The sequence below is a fragment of the Mustelus asterias genome, chromosome 11, assembly GCF_964213995.1.
Source record: "Mustelus asterias chromosome 11, sMusAst1.hap1.1, whole genome shotgun sequence".
NCBI classification, from domain to species: Eukaryota; Metazoa; Chordata; class Chondrichthyes; order Carcharhiniformes; family Triakidae; genus Mustelus; species Mustelus asterias.
In genome coordinates this window covers 93,891,324-93,912,788 of record NC_135811.1, presented here as the reverse complement: position 1 = coordinate 93,912,788, position 21,465 = coordinate 93,891,324, and the positions used below count along the sequence as shown (strand labels likewise).

Sequence of the window (21,465 nt, the reverse complement as noted above, 5' to 3'; positions counted from 1 at the left end):
ACTAGTGGAAACATCCTCTCCACATCCACTCTATCCAGGCCTCAAATCTAGAATTGCATGAGCAGTCCCGGCCTATATGAATTATTGTCACAAACCAGAGAATGTGGCAAAGAAGGGAGTGCCCTCTCTAAGTGGTTTCTTAATCTCTTGTTTCTTCAGCTTCAAACGTGCTGTCTTCATCAACGGAACCTATTTAATTTGATTTTAAATTTTGAACATCCGTCTAGTGCCTGATTATTGAAATTTGAGTTGTGTTTTATTAATGTTAATTAGAAATTAAATTTTTATACAGTTATTAAACGGTGCAGTTAACTGTAATTTCACAAAGATAATTGACTAAATTATTTGGGAAGGTTGCTTAAACTCATTAACAGAAATTTGTTCTTGTTCTTTTGAAAACAGTGATTTAGGTAAAGAATGTTTTTGTCCGAGCAAAAACAATGATAGCAAAAACAAAGGATCTGGGTATAACTAGCCTGTACTGCTATCAGGTTTTCTAAGGTCACACAATAATACATCAAGTCTAGTATTGAACTGATGAGCAGCCACGAGATTTTTTAAAAAAAGGAAATTTCTGGTTAATTTTTTGGTTGATTTCTGGTTGATTTTGCAATGTCTGTTGTGGACGGGAGAGAGAATTACTTGAGGGAAAAAGTGTTTCAGGAAGTTGTAATACTGTGCGTGCCACTCCCAAAGAGGCCAGAAGAGGACAAACTTGCATGACGATCATTTAGGTTTTCTGGTACTCCAGATGTAGTTTCACCTGTACAATTGCAACAACACTTCTTTACTTTTATACTCCAGTCCTTTTGCAATAAATACTAACATTCCATTTGTCTTTTTTATTACATGCTGTACCTGCATGCCGACATTCGGTGATTAATGAACAAAGACGCCGAGATCCCTTTCTGTATCACCCCAGTTATTGTTTCTAAAAGCTTCTCAACCACTGAAGTTAAACTATATTTGCTGCTAGTGGAAACAAGGACCCTGGAACCTATTGGGATGTTGTAATTAGAGAGTTAATATTTTTCTGGCCTTTCTCACTCCTTGACATTGATGTGTCCTGTCAACATTTTTATGATGCACTTGATCCATTGTGATTTTAAAAGCAAATTTATTTTTTTCTTAAAGCTCCAATGAAAAGGGAAAGAGAAAGAAAAGGAGTCGTAGTCGCAGCCGAGACCGAGACCGAGATCGAGACAGGAAACGGCATCGCAGGTCAAGGTCCAGGTCACACTCCAGAGACCGGAACAAAAGTAAATCCAGCAAGTGGCCCAGAAGCAGGAGTCGGAGCCCGAGCAGGGACCATAAGGATCGAGTCAGAGTCAATGAAAAGATTTGTGAGAAGAGGAAAGATAGACACATCGACCGGCCTCCGCCAGAGGAACCATCAGTGGGCGAGATCTACAATGGCAAGGTCACCAGCATCATGCAGTTTGGATGCTTTGTACAGCTGGAAGGTCTGAGGTACAGTACACCACACAAGAGAAAGTGCACGATGTAAGAAATAATGGGGACACTCTGAAGCAGTTGAGAAATGCATTGATTTATAATCTCTGGTAAATAGCAATGTATTACTAAGACATCTCTCAAACCTGATTTTTCTTTTGCGCTTTAGTTTTCTGCACTTGAGCAAAAATGTCCAAATTTCTAAGTGTTTAAATTCTAATTTTTGTCCAAGCAGTTTATAAAAGTCACTTGGCACATGGAGGTGTGTTTTCCCTGCCACATGTACTGCTCAGCCAATATTGCAAGCATTCTGGTGACCTTAAGGGAATATCAAATGTGCTCAAAAACAAAAAACTTAATCTTCCATTCCCAAATTGTAACCAAACTGCCTTTATCTTTAAAGTAGAGTTTGTTTATTAATGTCACGGGTCGGCTTACATTAACACTGCAATGAAGTTCCTGTGAAAATCCCCTAGTCGCCACACTCCGGCGCCTGTTCGGGTACACTGAGGGAGAATTTTTTTTAGCATGGCTGATGCACCTAACCAGTCTTCGAGTGTGGGAGGAAACCGGAGCACCCGGCAGAAACCCACGCAGACACGGGGAGCACATGCAGACTCCGCACAGCCAGCGGCCCAAGCTGGGTATTGAACCCGGGTCGCTGGGTATTGAACCCGGGTCCCTGGCGCTGTGAGCAAGCAGTGCTAACCACTATTGGTCAGCTTTATCTGTCGGTCCACATGGGTCACCTTCCCATTTTTTAAAAATGTGTGTAAGGGCTCAGCTGATATGGATAGTCTGAACTTAATAAGGTCATAGAAATTGTTTTTTTTAAAGCTGAGTTTGTCTCAAGATTTTGATTGCTCCAGTTCATTAAGCCCACGTTGATTTAAAATGGACAACATTAGTCCGAGACCGGGCATCTTTTTCAATCTGTTGAGGTATTTCAGTTTTAATTGGGGCAGTAGTCAGAGCTTCATGCCTGAAGTACAGAACAAAGCTTTGGAAGTGTAATGCATCTTCCTTGTACTTTATTAAAACAATAAAAGTTGTAATTACCGGGGATTAGCGCTGTCCTTGGATTCCCTGTGTGCCTTGAGGCTTGATTTTAGAATTTTTAAAAGATCTTGTGAATATCATTAAATGTACTTATTGCCTCTAAATATGAATAAGTTTTATGAAAGTATTTAATGCAAAGCCAGAACCTGCTTATTGATTGTTTTTATCTCTGTTGTGTTTTTCTTGAATGTTTCAGATATCAGCCGTTCCCCAGGTGTGTCTCCGAATCCGTTAAAGTAACTGGCTTAAAAAAAAACCAATGTAGATTATCCATTTCTGTTTCAAAATGCTTCATTCGCTATGTAAAAGGAATTGTGTGTAAATGTTTGCACACTCAGTTTACCAATAAATAAATGCCTTTTCTGTTCCCCTCTATTTTTTAGAAAGCGATGGGAGGGCTTGGTGCACATCTCTGAGCTCAGGCGAGAAGGGCGTGTCGCCAATGTTGCTGACGTCGTCAGCAAAGGTCAAAGAGTTAAGATCAAGGTGTTATCATTCACTGGGTCGAAGACCAGCTTAAGTATGAAGGTAATATAAAGAGTGTAATTTTGGATTAGATTTTTGACCGCAATCGTTTGTTCAAAGTAAAACTTTAAACTTCATTGTCCAAACTGGTTAAGGCTCTATACTTACCTGGCCAGGCTTGCAACCGTGATCAGGCAGGGCACGAGGCTACCCCATTGAACTCCGGCTGTTCCCACGCCTACGATGGTGGTTTGCCCAGGCTAGGGTAGGATCAGGGATTCCAATGGGGTAAAACTGAGGCTTTACCTGATGCAATTTTTTAAAGCCATCTCGGCCTTTGGATGAAGCGTTGGATCAAGCCCAGAAGGGGGTGCAATGCCTCGTCCTGTCAGCTTGGATCTTGTTTGATCGAGGCCCAAGATGGAATGAAGTATCTTGTCTTGTCAGCTTGAATCTGGTTTGTCCCTCGTGGGGACCACGATTGGGCTTACTTTAAATTGTTTTTTATTTTGATTGAAGTACCAAAAGCTGTGAATAAAAAAAAAACTGGTTAAGGCCCGGTGCAGGCCTCAGACTGAAACAAATAGTAAAGACTTTTATTTTGAGCTTGGAGCCCATTGGTTGGCCAGCTCTGAGCTGAAATTGTTCCTGCTTTAATATTTTTCCTTAGGATGTAGATCAAGAGACTGGAGAGGATCTAAATCCAAACCGGCGCCGAAACGTGGGCGGAGAAAACAATGAGGAAACTACCATGAGGAACCCCGACAGACCCAGTAATCTCTCGCTGGTGAACACCCCCGAGGTTGAGGATGATGTGCTGGAACGCAAGCGACTCACAAAAATCTCCGATCCTGAGAAGTGGGAGATCAAACAGGTAGGGGCCAGTTAACATGGACTAACCTACCAGAGTGAAAACTGAAGATGCAGAACAGCACAAAATATATCCATTGTCATCTGTAGAGAAAAGACAGATGGCTGTTTCAGATATGATGTGGAGATGCCGGCGCTGGACTGGGGTAAGCACAGTAAGAAGTCTCACAACACCAGGTTGCTCTGTCTTCAGGTGAGGAAGGAGCAACACTGCGAAAGCTCGTGCTACCAAATAAACCTGTTGGACGTTAACCTGGTGTTGTGAGACTTCTTACTGTATTTCAGATATAACTGTTCAACTATCGTTTATTACTTAGTTACTGACTGGTTTGTGTGTTGCTTTATCTCCCAAATCTCCATTTGTTCTGTGTTTTTCTTCTCTTCACTGCCAAATGTTAAGCATAATATTAACTTGAGAGTTTTTTCATATAGTTTTCCGATGATGAGGGGGCGTTTCAGAGCAGATTGTACTTAGAAGAAGCTGTGGTGAAATTTCTGTACTTGTGGTTTTCTGCCACTAGGGAGCACTGCTTCATCACATGCATCACGATTGATAAGTCGACCATCCTTTTCAAGGAATTTGAAAACTAAGTAGAGTTCTCTTATTCTATTCTTTGTGTATATGATCACAATTTCAGATGATTGCAGCAAATGTTATCTCGAAAGAAGAGTATCCTGACTTTGATGAAGAGACAGGCATCCTTCCCAAAGTTGATGATGAAGAAGGTATGACTCATCTAGCGTTCTTTCTTTCTACTGAGCACCTTAATTTAAAAGAAAGGTGCTAACAGCTGAGTCACATTATGTATTTACTTACGTTAAGCTTAGGTTTTCCTTGTTCCATCAATGGCAACTGTACCTTTAGCTGCCCAGGCCCTAATGTCTGGAATTCCTGACCTAAACCTCTCTGATTCTCGACTTTTCTCCTTTAAGATATTCCTTAGTACCTATCTCTGCGATCAACCTATTCTAATGTCTCCTTGTTTAGCTTGGTCTCATATTTTGTTTGGTAACACTCCTGTAAACCTTGGGATGCTTTACTGGGGTAAAGGCACCTTGTGCTAAAATATTGTTGGTTGTTTTTCACTAACATGAAAACTGCTACATTTGCCCTTTTTGTTAAGACCTATTAAAAAATCTACGCTTTTAAATTGTTCAGTGGCACCATGCTTCAGTACATGCAAACTGTCAGTATTGTATAAATTACAGATCTATCTGACTCGTATCAATTGGTTTATTGAGTTTTCTCACACCTCCTGCTTTACACTGTGCAAAGGTGGATGATGCAATGCATGAAAGGAGAGTATAATGCAATTGATCCCAATGACAATGGATTAATTCAGTAAAAATCAGAACCATCTGTCTATAGAATCATAGAATCTCTACGGTGCAGAAAGAGGAGGCCACTCGGCCTATCGAGTCTGCATTCACAACAATCCTACCCAGGCCCCATCCTTGTAACCTCACATATTTACCCTGCTCGTCCCCCTGACACCAAGGGGCAATTGAGCATGACCAATCAACCTAACCCGCTCATCTTTGGATATACTCACCTGATGAAGGAGCAGCACTCCAAAAGCTCGTGATTCCAAATAAACCTGTTGGACTCTAACCTGGTGTTGTGAGACTTCTTAGTGTGCCCACCCCGGTCCAACACTGGCATCTCCACATCATCTTTCGAGTGTGGGAGGAAACCAGAGCACCCAGAGGAAACCCATGCAGACATGGGGTGAACGTGCAAACTCCACACAGGCAGTGACCCAAGACCAGAATTGAAACTGGGTCCCTGGCTCTCTAAGGCAGCAGTGCTAACCACTGTGCCACGCAAACATGTTGAAGTCCCACCGGGATTTGAACTGGGATCGCTGGATTCAACGTCCAGAATGCTAACCATTACACCATGGGACCACTTAGGCAGTTCTCTTTAAGAGCTATTCAGCTCATCCCCTGCCTTTTCCCCAGAGCTTGAAGTTTTCCTCTTCAGATGCTTATCCAATTCCCCATCAAAAGCTGCGATTGAATACGTCTTTATTACATTCTCAGGCAAAGTATATCAGGCCCTGATCACTTGCCGCAGATATAAAACAGTTTTTTCTCATGTTTTTGTATTTTTCTATGTTTGCAGAATTGTGGATGGGTTCAGAACTGTCGATTTATCAAACAGAGATGTCTTAGACATTTCTGTAATATTAAAAGTCAACTATCAAAAATGAATATTTTATATGCAGCCTGATGAGTTATTGATTGATGTTGGCAACTACCTTACAGATGAGGACCTTGAGATAGAGCTAGTGGAAGAAGAACCTCCATTCCTTAGGGGACATACCAAGCAGAGCATGGACATGAGTCCTGTTAAAATAGTCAAGGTATGCAAAAACTGTTAATGAATCCACAACCTCTGTTGATGTCTCTTTGGCATTTCTCTATGCTGAATTTGTGAGATGTATTTTAAATTTGTACTCCACTTGAAGCATGTTTGCTGCTTGCTTTTTGGAATGTTGTAGTTAATCTGCAGCTCATCTTGAGCCAGGAAGGTCCATAAGGTGTACATTAACGCAGTTAATATAATGGGCGGCACGGTGGCGCAGTGGTTAGCACTGCTGCCTCACAGCGCCAGAGACCCGCATTCGATTCCCGACTTGGGTCACTATCTGTGTGGAGTCTGCACGTTTTCAACATGCCTGTGTGGGTTTCCTCCAGGTGCTCCGGTTTCCTCCCACAGTCCGAAGGACATGCTGGTTAGGTGCATTGGCCATGATAAATTCTCCCTCAGTGTACCCGAATAGGTGTTGGAGTGTGGGGATTTTCACAGTAACTTCATTGCAGTGTTAATGTAAGCCTACTTGTGACACTAATAAAATAGACTTTTATTCATTGTAATTATTCGGTAAAGGCAACCTTATGAGGGAGCTTTGTGCTTCTATGGATCCCGAAGTACAGGCACTATATCAAGATTTAGTGATACAGCCAGAGTTATTAATAATAACTGTTGGTATGTGATGGAGGAATAATACTGTAGCTTGTCTTTTACCTTCAGCAAGTTTATTCTGCACCTAACTCAGCAGAAATACGAACTCCATATAATTACCCCACAGCATCTGTTCCAGTTGTGTCCATTTATACTCTTTGGGAGGTTGAGCCAATAACTATTACCTGTCTTAGCTTAACCATGTAATTGTCACGATACATTAACACATTTACAAGAGTGAGAACCTTCCACTGCTATCAGAGTTTCTGACATTTCCTGCTTCCAGTTGCTTTTTTAATAAAAATAGCTGTTTCCTGAGGCATACTTGCTGACTTGGCTTTTGTGCTAAATTAAAGCCGTTGAACATTTTCAAAGCCAGTTAGTTGGTACTGTGTTTGCAGAATGTTGCCATTGAAGTGTTAAAATGTTTGCGTTTTGAATTTAGAATCCCGATGGCTCGCTGTCGCAGGCTGCCATGATGCAAAGCGCTCTGGCCAAAGAAAGACGAGAGATGAAACAAGCGCAGCGTGAGGCAGAAATGGACTCAATCCCAATGGGACTCAATAAACACTGGGTTGATCCACTACCTGATGGTACGTTAATGGCTAAAGTATGTTCTTTCTGCTGAGGATGGGAAGGAAAGTTATTGATTTGTAAATAGTTTATTTCTGCTGATCTTGTTTTTCAGACATTTGCAATGTGATATTTTTATGCTTTTCTAGCTTAAAGTTGCTAATTATATGAATTATTAAAAATAACTGCAGCTTTCTACAGTTCACTTTTTTGAGTGTACCTTTTGCTTTTCAATGTGCTATTGCTAGGGAATGGAAAACTTCTGATTTTGGCACCCAATGAATATCAAACAGGCACAGGTCTCTCCGGAATAGAAGCTGAGGAAAGCTCTGAGACTTGATCCTAACGATGTGTCTCGGAGTTGAACACCTCTCCCCATTGCCTGAATGCCGTGCTTTTCGCAGCAGCCACCTTGTCCGTCTGAATCAAGCGGCACGGTGGCACAGTGGTTTGCAATGTTGCCTCACAGCGCCAGGGACCCGGGTTCAATTCTGGTCTCGGGTGACTGTCTGTGTGGGATTTGCACGTTCTCCCCGTGTCTGCGTGGGTTTCCTCCGGGCGCTCCGGTTTCTTCCCACACTCCAAAGATGTGCGGGTTAGGTTGATTGGCTGTGCTAAATTGCTCCTTTAGTGTCAGGAAGATTCACAGGGTAAATACATGGGGTCACAGGGATAGGGCCTGGGTGGGATTGTTGTCAGTGCAGGCTCAATTGGCCGAATGGCTGCCTCCTGCAATGTAGGGGTTATATGATTCTATATGGATCAGTTTTTTCAGGTTAATAGTTTGTGTTGTGTCCCAACTGGAAACTAGCTGTCCAGTTTTTAACTTGGACTGCTACAGCTTGCAAATAGAGCAGAATTTCAGTTCATTATTCTGAATGGATTTGAGTTCCAAATGTAGTAAAGAGTGTCTTGCTCACTGCACCTTTTTAATTATCTTCCCCTTACCCCAAATAAAGTATTATTTTGAAGTCCCGTAAATTGTCATACTTATACCAAATGCAGAAAGCACCTGAAAGATTGTGAGGCAGTTCTAACCCATGTGGCTTTATTTTCTAGTTGATGGCCGACAGATTGCAGCAAACATGAGGGGCATAGGGATGATGCCCCAAGACATACCCGAGTGGAAGAAGCACGCCTTTGGAGGAAACAAGGCGTCATACGGTCGTAAAACCCAAATGTCTATTCTTGAGCAGAGAGAGAGCCTACCTATCTACAGACTTAAAGAACAGCTGGTTCAGGTAAAACAAATTACATTAAATTGACATATAACCACGCAAAACATTTCCATCATATTCTGTAAATTTCTTTTCCACAATTTTCTCTCCATCACATTTAATAACATCTGATCGGTAATTGGTTATAAAGTACGTTCTCTGTGTAAATTATTCCATGGATGCTGTAGTTCCAGGCTACAGCTATTAAGTAGTGTTATGGCTTCACTTTACTCTGTATCATGTTGAGCTCTGGCATACAGTGAACAGCAGCGTCTATTCAAATTTTTTAAAAATCACATTTTCTTTTTTAAGGATTGCCATTCGGAACAAAAAAAATCAAGCAGCATCCAGATTAAATGTATCACCCTTCGTCAGAGCTGAGGGCAAAGAAAATCAGAAAGAAATTATACAATGAGTGTAGGGGGGGCTGCAAAAGGACAAAGGGAACGTAAATGAGGATAAAGATGGCTGAGAGAGGTGCTAAAAGTGTCCATTAAGTAATCAGAATGTGTGAAAGGCAGAACAGGGGTACAGATGGTTAAGGCAGTTGACCTGAAGTTGGGGGGGAGGGGGCAAGAAAGAGAGCGGAAATGGAGAAGTGGAAAAATGGAAGAGAGAATGAAGAATGATAAAAATGGATAAATGAGACGAAAAGAAGAAACAGAACAAAATAAAATAAATGGAAATGGGGTGAAGATGGAGGGGAGAGGATGGATAGAAATATCAATGACTTAGATCTTGCGGTCCCCTGGAGGGTTGCACCCGTGAAGATGCACTGGGGAAACCCTCGGAAGTCCCCAAGCAAGGATTGCATGGGAATTGGCTGGAAAATCTCTTCCATTGGTCAATTACCCTGGGTGGAATTTTATCGGCACATCTGCCCGAGGTTCACACGATCCCATCTGAGGCCAATGGAGAATGCTGTTCTCTGAGCCTCGCCCGCCCCCGGAATCGGGGCAGGTGTGCCAGTATAATTCCGACCCCTGTGTCTGAAACCCTCCAAAAGTCTGATATTTAATCAGAGACTTTGGATGGTTCCGACTCATTTTAGCAGAATAGTTAGGCAGGAAAAGTTAGCAACATTAAAACCAGTTCTCACTCCTGGCTACATATGCCACTGAATTCACAATTCAATTAGAGCAATTTAATTTTGCCACATCCAATCCTGGGAACTTTAACTGCTTTGGCAATTATTCTGTTTGTGATTCTTGCCTCTCTATCCCACTTCCTATTTGGATGCTTAATAGTTGCAGTTGCTTGGCTGAGAGGACGTTATGCATCCTGCTGCTAATCATCTGCTTACGTTGCTGTTTGACCGGCACTCTGAGGTTCAAATATCTCTGCTTTACATCCTCTCCTCCTGACACTAGGAAATTCCTACGTAAGGCATCTTGATGTGGACTTGTAACTTGCGCTATCGTGTTGCGCTGTGTTAACTATAAAATATAATTACGCTAACCTCCCGGCCTATTGAGTTGCGGCATTAATCTGCTCAATCTTGTGAAATTATGTTAGCTAGAATCATAGCATTGATCTATTTAGTCTTTGGTATTATTAATATGCTGCAGCAGTTCAGCACAGTTTAGTTAATTTTCCTTTGCTCTAATAAGGTACAGAATGTTGTGGATTTGTACAGAGGGTTTTACTGGGGCTTGGACTAAATTTATCAAGGACTTGGACATTCTGTATTCAGTAATGTCTGCAAATATTCTGACAATGTTTCAGTGGTGAAGTGGAACTCATGGAATATTCAAAGATTTCTAATTTTTTGTAATCTTGGTATTTTGGAAACCATTACCTTGATTTTCAAGATATTTGGAAACCAGCAGCTTGGTTCTCTTAATATTGGCAGCAATTAAAATCTAACAGGAAACCCCGTTCAGTTATTTGAAGGAAAAGCTCATCACTTGGACTGAATAAGTAAATTTCATTTTATAAGAACATAAGAACATAAGAAATAGGAGCAGGAGTAGGCCATCTAGCCCCTCGAGCCTGCCCCGCCATTCAATAAGATCATGGCTAATCTGAAGTGGATCAGTTCCACTTACCCGCCTGATCCCCATAACCCCTAATTCCCTTACCGATCAGGAATCCATCTATCCGTGATTTAAACATATTCAACGAGGTAGCCTCCACCACTTCAGTGGGCAGAGAATTCCAGAGATTCACCACCCTCTGAGAGAAGAAGTTCCTCCTCAATCTCTCCTAAACTGACCCCCCTTTATTTTGAGGCTGTGCCCTCTAGTTCTAGTTTCCTTTCTAAGTGGAAAGAATCTCTCCATCTCTACCCTATCCAGCCCCTTCATTATCTTATAGGTCTCTATAAGATCCCCCCCCAGCCTTCTAAATTCCAATGAATACAAACCCAATCTGCTCAGTCTCTCCTCAGTCAACACCCCTCATCTCTGGTATCAACCTGGTGAACCTTCTCTGCACTCCCTCCAAGGCCAATATATCCTTCCGCAAATAAGGGGACCAATACTGTACACAGTATTCCAGCTGCGGCCTCACCAATGCCCTGTACAGATGCAGCAAGACATCTCTGCTTTTATATTCTATCCCCCTTGCGATATAGGCCAACATTCCAATTGCCTTCTTGGTCACCTCTTGCACCTGCAGACTGGGTTTTTGCGTCTCATGCACAAGGACCCCCAGTCCCTCTGCACAGCAGCATGTTGTAATTTCTTTCCATTTAGATAATAATCCAATTTGCTATTATTTCTTCCAAAGTGAATAACCTTGCATTTGTTAACATTATACTCCATCTGCCAGATCCTCGCCCACTCACTCAGCCTGTCCAAATCTCTCTGCAGACCTTCTACGCCCTCCACACGATTCACTTTTCCACTTATCTTTGTGTCGTCTGCAAACTTTGTTACCCTACACTCAGTCCCCTCCTCCAGATCGTCTATATAAATGGTAAATAGTTGAGGCCCCAGTACCGATCCCTGCGACATGCCACTAGTTACCATCTGCCAACCAGAAAAGCACCCATTTATTCCGACTCTCTGCTTCCTGTCGGATGGCCAATTCCCAATCCACGCTAACACCCTATCCCCAACTCCGTGTGACCCAATCTTCTTATGAATGACATGCATCGTGTAAAAATAATCAGTTGTATACTTAAGTGTGACTTGGAGATAACATAGTGAGAGAGGTGGCGGTGACCATCATTTCTGATTTGATTTTAAAATTTGGATTAAATCCTTGTTATCAAGCAGAAAGCGCTGGAAATACTCCGCAGGCAAGGCAGAGAGAAACAGTCAGCTTTTCAGTCTAGTGACTTTTAGTCAACTCTTTGCATCAGTTGTCACAGAATGTTGCAGTGCTGTAAATGACAACTTTGATTTTGAAATTAACATTCCCATTTTAAGTGGGCATTTATTATCCGTTGTACTAGAGTCATAGAGATATATAGCACAAACAGCTCCATCGGCCCAACTCGTTCATGCCAACCAGGTTTCGAAACTGAACTAGTCCCATTTGCCTGCATTTGGCCCATATCCCTCTAAACCTTTCCCATCCATGTATCTGTCCAAATGTATTTTAAATGTTGTAATTGTACCCACCTCTACCATCTCTGGCAACTCATTCCATATATGCAGCACCCTCTGTGTTTAAAAAGTTGCCCCTCAGATCCCTCTAGTTTTGGATTCCCGTACCCTGGGGAAAAGACCGTGGCTATTCACCTTATCTATGCCCCTCATGATTTTATAAACCTCTATAAGGTCACCCCCTCATCCTCCTTTGCTCCAGGGGGGAAAAAAGGTCCCACTCACTCCTTATAATTCAAACCTTCCAATCCCAGTAACGTCCTTGTAAATACTTTTTACCCCCTTTCCAGTTTAATAACATCCTTCCTATAGCAGGGTGACCAGAATTGTACGCAGTACTCCAAACGTGGCCTTATCAATGTCTTGTACAGTTATATAAGTAGGAAGCTGGAATCCCATACGGAATGAACTGCCTTCAAGCACATTATGAAACTCAATCCCTTGTAATTTCCACCGTTTCCTTTTGTAGTTTGTTCCAGTTCTATTGTAATGCTTTTCAGAAATGGACTTAACTTATTGGAAATTGAGCACGACCTTTCATGTCCTCGCATTGCCTTTTTGAAAATTAATTTCTGGTAATTTGTTTCTATTTTTTTTGTAGGCTGTGCACGACAACCAAGTCCTGATTGTCATCGGAGAAACTGGCTCTGGTAAAACTACTCAGATCACCCAGTACTTGGCAGAGGCAGGCTACACAACCCGGGGGAAAATCGGATGCACGCAGCCAAGGCGTGTGGCCGCAATGTCAGTTGCTAAAAGAGTGTCAGAAGAGTATGGTTGCTGCTTGGGTCAAGAGGTAAGCCAAAATTGCCTGGCTGCTTTATACTAATTTTCTTCTGGAGATCTTGTTTTTTGATGGTTCTCATTCTGAGGCTTTTTCCACCAGTGAGTTGTTGAAATGATCAAATATATTTCACATTTAATGCTGGGATAGTATTCTAATGTACATACTCTTAGAATCATAGAATCCTTATAGCGCAGAAGGAGGCCATTCAGTCCATCAAGTCTGCACCAACAACGATTCCACCAAGGCCCTATCCCTGTAACCCCACATATTTACCCTGCTAATCTCCCTGACAGGGTCAATTTAGCATTGCCAATCAACCTAACTTGCACATCTTTGGACTGTGGGAGGAAACTAGAGCACCCGGAGGAAACCCACACAGGCAGAGTCAGCAAACTCCAACCGGGTAGTTACCCAAGGCCGGAATTGAACCCAGACCCCCTGGCGCTATCAGGCAGCAGTGCTAACCACTGTGCCACCGAGCCGTCCTAAATCTTGTCCAGAATAATGCTAATATATTGTTTTTATGAATCATTTCAAAGGGTTGTCATATGCTACTTTTCGTGCTATAAATATAAATTTGTGGGAACATTTTAACGATACCGCCGAAGGTCTGTGATATACGCACATAGCACACATAGACAAGAAGTATTCCTATGATGACAACTCAACAAGCAGTAATTGTTAGCTTATGTGCCCTGTACCCTCTACAACATATTGTAAAGCTCCAGCAAAATAGAGTGGTTCAGTTGATTGTATAATCTACAAGGAATGGCTGAATGATGAGCATGCCACAAACTTGTAATGTGTTCTATCGAACCTACACGATGCAATCTATAAAATGGTGACATTCTTTTGAGCATATGAAGAATGTGCTGCATTCAGTACTGTAGATCAGGCTGCTGTGATATCTTTCCACTGCAGCTTCTCTTTCTGATCATTTTTCACTCGCTTTTCTCCTTGTTTTCGTGCCTCAAGGCTACTGAAAGAAAGATGAGAGATTTTGTTTGCAACTCATATGTGTATTTAATAGCGTGTGCCTGACTTTGAACGTGTGGGGTGAGAGAAGAAGGTGGGATACTAGAATTGTGAGAGCATTCCTATTCAGTCTTTCTGCTGAACGTTGCAGGTTGGCTACACCATTCGATTTGAGGACTGCACCAGTCCAGAGACTGTGATAAAGTACATGACTGATGGTATGTTGCTGAGAGAGTGCCTAATAGATCCTGACCTGTCTCCGTATGCTATCATCATGTTGGATGAGGCCCATGAGAGGACTATCCACACTGATGTTCTGTTTGGACTTCTGAAAAAGGTAAGCTGCCATTGACTATTTTTTTTTCTCTGCTGCAAAGCCACTAAGATGTTGAGCATTGTGTATTTTTAAAAAATTCAAATTGGACCAGTCACATGTTGAACCAATTTGCCTGCATTTCGCTCTGGTGTTTGTTTTGCTTACTGGGCACAGAAGACAACATTTAGAACATGGTATACAGGCCAGCAGGAGTGACTTACATAACTAATCTAATAAAGTTGTTCAGATGGCATTCTAAATTCTGAGAATGAAGTTTGACTTTATGATCCTTCTCTAAACCTCAATTAGATTACAACCTTGAACTCAGTGATCTATTTCAAATGTGCAAGGATTTAATAGTTCAGCGTGTTCTCAGCTCATCTTTTGTATTGCTAAATTATGCACATTAGGTTAGTGGTACCGCAATAAGAATTTTTTCAATGTTTTATCTTGATTTATTATTGTCACATGTATCGCGATTCAGTGAAAAGTTCTTGCATGCTATACAAACAAAGCATACCGTTCATGGAGTGCAAAGGAGAGATGGAGGGTGCAGAATATAGTGTTACAGTCATAGCTAGGGATGTAGAGAAAGATCAGCTTAATATAACGTAGGTCCATTCAAAACCTTGACGGCAGCAGGGAAGGAGCTGTTCTTGAGTTGGTTGGTACTTGAATCCTGTGGAAGCATTTCTCTTCTACGGCTAACAGTTTTGACTCTTCTTTGATTCAAAGCAATGAATAGTGCTGTTATATACATTTCATTAGAACAGTGCTATGAAAACATTTCACCCTTCTAACTCATGATGCCTCTTTTTCCTTTCTAGACTGTTAAAAAACGTCCTGATATGAAATTGATTGTAACATCAGCCACACTGGATGCAGTTAAGTTCTCCCAGTATTTCTATGAGGCACCTATCTTCACGATCCCTGGCCGAACATACCCTGTGGAAGTGCTTTATACTAAGGAACCGGAGACCGATTATCTAGACGCTAGTCTAATTACAGTGATGCAGATTCATTTAACAGAGCCACCAGGTATTTCCATTAACACAGAACTCAAACTACTGACTAATTATCTTTCTTCTAACCTATTGTTTTCACAAAACCAATTGCATTTTTATTTTTAAAAAGATTCTGTTTCTGATCTTCAATGTCATTACTTTGAATAATATTTTCATGATGCAAGTGACTTAAGAATTGAACGAGTCATTTGTAATCTCAATAACTACGTTATTTGATATTTGCTTGGACTTAGCAGCAAAGGGAGGTTATCAGATGCTCAGCATTGTTAAACTATAAATTAAGACAACAGCTTCCAGCAATCACGCATGTGCAGGGAAACAGGGAAGTAAGGAAGTTGCTCCCTGAGTTGCCCTACTCCTGCAGAAGCTTCATTGCGCTAGTTTTTCACCAGGCGACTCGACATTCAGGAAGGGATACACACTAGATGAATATAGGGCCTATATAAGGTTTATCTTCATAGAATCATAGAATCATAGAAACCCTACAGTGCAGAAGGAGGCCATTCGGCCCATCGAGTCTGCACCGACCACAATCCCACCCAGGCCCTACCCCCATATCCCTACATATTTACCCGCTAATCCCTCTAATCTACGCATCTCAGGACTCTTAAGGGGCAATTTTTAGCATGGCCAATCAACCTAACCCGCACATCTTTGGACTGTGGGAGGAAACCGGAGCACCCGGAGGAAACCCACGCAGACACGAGGAGAATGTGCAAACTCCACACAGACAGTGACCCAAGCCGGGAATCGAACCCAGGTCCCTGGAGCTGTGAAGCAGCAGTGCTAACCACTGTGCTACCGTGCCGCCCAGAACATCTTAACATGAGAGAATTTTTGACAGTGTGAGAAGTCATTTCCAATCACTCCAGTAATGAAAGTTATCTTTTACAAGTTTGAAGTCTCATTCCCTCAGTTTTAATGTTGGAGTTTTGTTTTTGCTTTTTGTCTTTTTTCCTTATCCTTAATCCGTAATTATTAAAATTTATGCATTCTATTTCGGACACTGTGTAGCTTAGTAAGGATTTAATCTGGTTGGTTAAGGAGGTACACAAATGCAGGTCCCAGGTACCCAGTAAAAGGCATGTGCCACCTTGACTATCTAAGCATCACAGGTTCCAGTGCAAAAGCCTGTAGAATATCCATGAGTAAGTTGAGCTTAAAAAAATGGCGAGTGACATTCATTTGCCACTGACTGCAAAATCAAGGCCATGGTTAAAGGGTGCATGCAGTTTTCTGCTTGAGGTACATTCTCCCTTCCTGTCTTTCCAACTCTACTCACACCTCCCCAACACACCCCACCCCTCCCAAACAACGCCAAACCAGCCATATCCTATTGCAGTCCTATACATTTTACTAACGGAAATTGAGACTGTGTTTCTCTGAAAGCATTTAACATTATGCTAGTCAGTAATTCTATGCATTGTAAGCTGCGTTTTAAATTTAGATTTGTTGTGCCGACAGAAAGTTCCAGTGCAATTTTAAAGCGTGTTGTAAAAATATTTTTGAATTTAGGCGACATCCTGGTTTTTCTAACTGGTCAGGAGGAAATTGACACTGCGTGTGAGATTTTGTACGAGCGAATGAAATCCATGGGCCCTGATGTGCCAGAGTTGATTATTCTGCCTGTCTATTCTGCTTTACCGAGTGAGATGCAGACCAGAATTTTTGATCCAGCTCCTCCTGGCAGCAGAAAGGTAAAATCGCAATCTGGTTATTTTAATGTCAAACGGGCAATGTTGTTTCACTTTAAAGCTGCTTAGGTAGAATTTATTTTATTCATTCCTGGGACATGGGTGTCACTGGCTGGCCAGCATTTATTGCCCATCCCTAGTTGCCCTTGGAGGGCAGTTGAGAGTCAACCACATTACTGTGGCTCTGGAGTCTCAGATTTCCTTCTCTAAAGGACATTAGTGAACCAGATGGGTTTTTCCAACAATCGACAATGGTTTCATGGTCATCAGTAGATTCTTAATTCCAGATATTTTTTATTGAATTCAAATCCCATCATCTGCCGTGTCGGGATTCGAACCCGGGTCCCCAGAATATTAGCTGAGTTTCTGGATTAATAGTCTAGTGATAACACCACTAGGCCATCGCCTCCACAATAATATATTTAAAAACAAAGTTAGTTGAACCTTGGTCACCAATACCTATGTAAAAGTGAGCAAATTCATTGAGACAGCATGGCCGGAATTCTATCGGCACGCCCGGTAAAGAAAGAGTCCCCCTTTCCAAAATGTCCATTCTTTGAATGAGTCTAAACATTGAGCTTTGGCAAACAGTTCGACCGTCAGCCATTACAGAGCTGCCAGATCCTCCCTCCCATTGCCTGAAATTCCCAATCAGGGGCTTTCCAATCCGAGATGGATAGTAATCAAGATCACAGACTCTAGCTAATAGGTTTTCTTTTCTTTTAAATCCAGTCCAAGTTTTGCTTCAAATAGTTCAGATGTGTGAAGCTAACTCAGCACAGATGCAGAGGGCTTTCCTGGTTTGCCTTATTCTGTAGTGCAATTATTCACTGAGGAAAAATTTTCTCTGCTTGCTATTGACCAATATTACTGGATTGTTGGTCCATTTCTTCATCTTGAGCCTTAATCTGTGCAATTTTCCTCTTTCTGGGCACCTTTCTGCCAGCATATTGGGTGGCACGGTGGCACAGCAGTTAGTGCTGCTGCCTCAGCGCCAGGGACCTGGGTTCAATTCCAGCCTTGAGTCACTGTCTGTGTGGAGTTTGCACATTATCCCCGTGTCTGCGTGGGTTTCCTCCGGGTGCTCCGGTTTCCTCCCACATTCCAAAGATGTGCGGGTTAGGTTGATTGGCTATGCTAAATTAACCCTAGTGTTAAGCGGATTAGCAGGGTAAATATGAGGGGTCACGGCAATAGGGCCTGGTGGGATTGTGGTCAGTGCAGACTCGATGGGCCGAATGGCCTCCTTCTGCACTGTAGATTCTATGATGTGCCTGACTGTTCAGCTTCTACTCTACTCGTTACACTTGCCTTTTGTTTACTCTCTGTCTTGTCTCACCCTTTCAGTTTTCAAAATCTTTCTCGAAATCCTTCTCATCGACAGTGCCATAGTCACCCCCAGCTCCTTCTATACTGTTAGCTCCCTGCTGCTGCCTAGTCAGCGTCTGCAGGTTTTATCTTTTCAATGCAGAGTGCTTTGAGATGTTCTCCTGCACATTAAGAGCCCTGAAGAAGTGGTGACGGTTGTTGGCAGCCGCTCCCAATGCCGTAGAGGATTAAGAAGGGCCAAAATGTAGATGATTTAGTGGTTTTATTCCTGTTGTTTTTTTAATTCATTTGTTTCTCAGAACCTTTCTTTCTGTAACCACTTTTTTTAAATTGTAGGTTGTAATTGCCACCAACATTGCTGAAACATCGCTGACTATTGACGGCATCTACTATGTTGTGGATCCTGGCTTTGTTAAGCAGAAAGTCTATAACTCGAAGACTGGCATTGACCAGTTGGTGGTGACTCCAATTTCACAGGTTTTCTTTTTAAATGTCTATTTTAAATGTAATTTATTGTTGGTCATATTCATATTTTGTATGTTTTATAAACAAAGCCAGCATCATGATTAATTGACACAGGTTATGTGTCATTTAGGTTCCTAGTAGACTGTGCCATCTGTGTATAGTAGCCCAGACTTAAAAAGCCATCTTCTATTCCTACTAGTCTTTAAAGGCATTCAACGTCCCAGCTGGATAGTAGATTGAGAGATGTAGGATGCTGGAAGGATGAGCTTTAGGCTGATTAGCCTTTTCTTTAACTGTTCTTGTATGACTTAAATAAAAACTTCATAAACACAACAAACAGCAGGGAAAGTCAAACAATTTTGATTTTGATAATTAACCTTTAAAACTGATAATTGTTCATGCTATTTGGTGGGTAAGGAGGAAGAAAGTCTTAAATTGTAAATTCCCATCGTTTTGCCATAGTTTAATTTTAAGACCATAAGATGTAGGAGTAGAAGTAGGCCATTCAGCCCATCAAGTCTGCTCTGCCATTCAGGGAGATCATGACTGACCTGATATGCTAATCCTCAACTCTACTTTCCAGCCTTTTCCCCATAACCCTTGATTCCCTTACTGATTAAAAATCTGTCTATCTCAGCCTTGAACATAACGACCTAGTCTCTACAACCCTCTGCGGCAAAGAATTCTACAGATTCGCTACCCTGAGAGAAGAAATTCCTCCTCATCTCTGTTTTAAATGGGCGACCCCTTACTCCGAGATTATGCCCTCTGTCCTAGAATTTCCCACAAGGGGATTTTCACAGTAACTTCATTACAGTGCGAATGTAAGCCTACTTGTGACGAATAAATAAACTTTAATAAACCTCTCAGCATCTATCCTGCCAAGCCCCCTTAGAATCCTATATGTCTCAATAAGGTCGCCTCTCATTCTTCTAAACTTCAATGAGTACAGGCCCAACTTATTCGACCTCTCCTCATAAGAAAAGTCTTCCATACCCGGGATCCATCTATTGACTCTTCTCTGGACTGTCTCCAATGCCAGTATATCTTTCCTTAGATATGGAAACCAAAACTGTTCGCAGTTTGAATATCTCGAATACTGTCTGTTGTCCACAGGCTCAAGCTAAACAGCGTGCTGGCCGTGCAGGAAGGACAGGACCTGGGAAATGTTATCGACTGTACACCGAGCGTGCCTATAGGGATGAAATGTTGACCACAAATGTTCCTGAAATCCAAAGAACTAATCTTGCTAGTACAGTGCTATCACTCAAGGTAAGTTAAATATCAATTGCAGTTACGTCTTCAAACATTGTCAAACGCTCTGGACATAATAAGGTTTAGGTGTGGGGTGAGGAGACAAACCCTGAAATCTCCGCCCCATTTAATAAAATATTTGCTGAATGCGGAAGTAACTTTGAGAATGTATATTAAAACCATACAAGTACAGCCCACAGAATTATCACTCGTTGTCTGAGCTGGTTTTCTGTTGCAATAATCACATTGATGTCTCCCCATAATTCTTTATCTTTCTTTGCAACATTTATCCACTCAAAGTAATGGTCCCTACCCCAACTACTCCCTGTGACAAGACAGTCCATGCTTTCTCAACTCATTCCTTGAAGTTCTCTTAACCACTTCTCACTCTGTTACTGACAATATTAAGTTGATTACTTATCGTTGAATCTTCATTTATACTATCAAAACCAATGAATCCATACAGTGCACAAGGAGGCCATTTGGCCCATCGAGTCTGCACTGATTTTTCCGAAAGAGCATCCCACCGCAGGCCCTTTCCTCTTCATTATCCCTGTAACTCTGCACATTTACCATGGCTAATCCACCTAACCTGCACATCTTTGGACTGTGGGAGGAAACCAAAGCACCTGGAGGAAACCCACGCAGACGCAGGGAGAACGTGCAAATTCCACACAGACATCATCAGTCACCTGGGTGCCTGGCGTGTGAGGTAGCAGTGCGAACCATTGTGCCACCTTGCTGCCCTTATGAAAACATTCCATTTAGCTCTGCCTTTAAAATATTCAAAGACTCTGCTTGCACTGACTCTTGAGCAAGAGAATTCCTCATGACCCTCTGGTGAAAAAATATTCTCCTCATCTGACACCCCTTATTTTTAAATAATGACTCTTGGCTCTACTTTCTCTGACAATGCCGCTGTTATTGGATATCTAGCTAATCTCACTACTCAAAACCTTTACTAAATACCATAGAGCATACTAGTGTTCATCACTCCAAGGTAACATGGAGGAAAATGTTTTGCCCTCATGAGTTCTGTGATATAGAATGTATGTTTGATGGATATTGCAAATTCCCATACCTGATGCAGAGATGGAAGCACATTTCAGGAATTTAGATGCTAAGATCTGCTTATTCCAGAGGTTTTTCCAGGTGAATTGGCCTCGATACTCAAATATCCTTGTGTTTGCAGTATGCAGTACACACCAGACTTCTTATTTTTCCTTATTCTCTGCCCGTGGGCCGGTCCTCTGCAATCATTCGTCAAACCGTGGCTAAGTGTGGTGATTTTGTTTCATTGTGGCTAGGGTGAGGAGGCAGGCCCTGAGTCTAATCGAATGCCGAGCAGTTGCCATTAATGAGATCCACTGACTAACCATTTAACCAACCGAGATAACCGGCCCCACACTCGGATTTTGAGTTCTAAAAATCTGTTCTGAGATGTCGTTTTGCTATTAAAGAA

The 21,465-nt window shown here is 42.0% G+C and overlaps 1 protein-coding gene across 2 annotated transcripts in view; it reads left to right on the top strand.

The window, feature by feature from the left end:
* dhx8 (DEAH (Asp-Glu-Ala-His) box polypeptide 8) overlaps positions 1-21,465 on the top strand; it is a 48,186-nt gene that overhangs the window by 10,895 nt on the left and 15,826 nt on the right. The window contains exons 6-19 of one of the 2 annotated variants that reach the window (XM_078223974.1): positions 1,135-1,470; positions 2,708-2,725; positions 2,895-3,039; positions 3,647-3,850; positions 4,485-4,572; positions 6,115-6,212; positions 7,260-7,407; positions 8,447-8,628; positions 12,760-12,954; positions 14,072-14,257; positions 15,064-15,274; positions 16,777-16,958; positions 18,621-18,761; positions 19,866-20,021. In XM_078223974.1, the coding sequence (XP_078080100.1) occupies positions 1,135-1,470; positions 2,708-2,725; positions 2,895-3,039; positions 3,647-3,850; positions 4,485-4,572; positions 6,115-6,212; positions 7,260-7,407; positions 8,447-8,628; positions 12,760-12,954; positions 14,072-14,257; positions 15,064-15,274; positions 16,777-16,958; positions 18,621-18,761; positions 19,866-20,021 (2,290 nt within the window). The remainder of the gene's footprint in view (positions 1-1,134; positions 1,471-2,707; positions 2,726-2,894; positions 3,040-3,646; positions 3,851-4,484; positions 4,573-6,114; positions 6,213-7,259; positions 7,408-8,446; positions 8,629-12,759; positions 12,955-14,071; positions 14,258-15,063; positions 15,275-16,776; positions 16,959-18,620; positions 18,762-19,865; positions 20,022-21,465) is intronic. The other variant, XM_078223975.1, reaches the window with a different exon arrangement.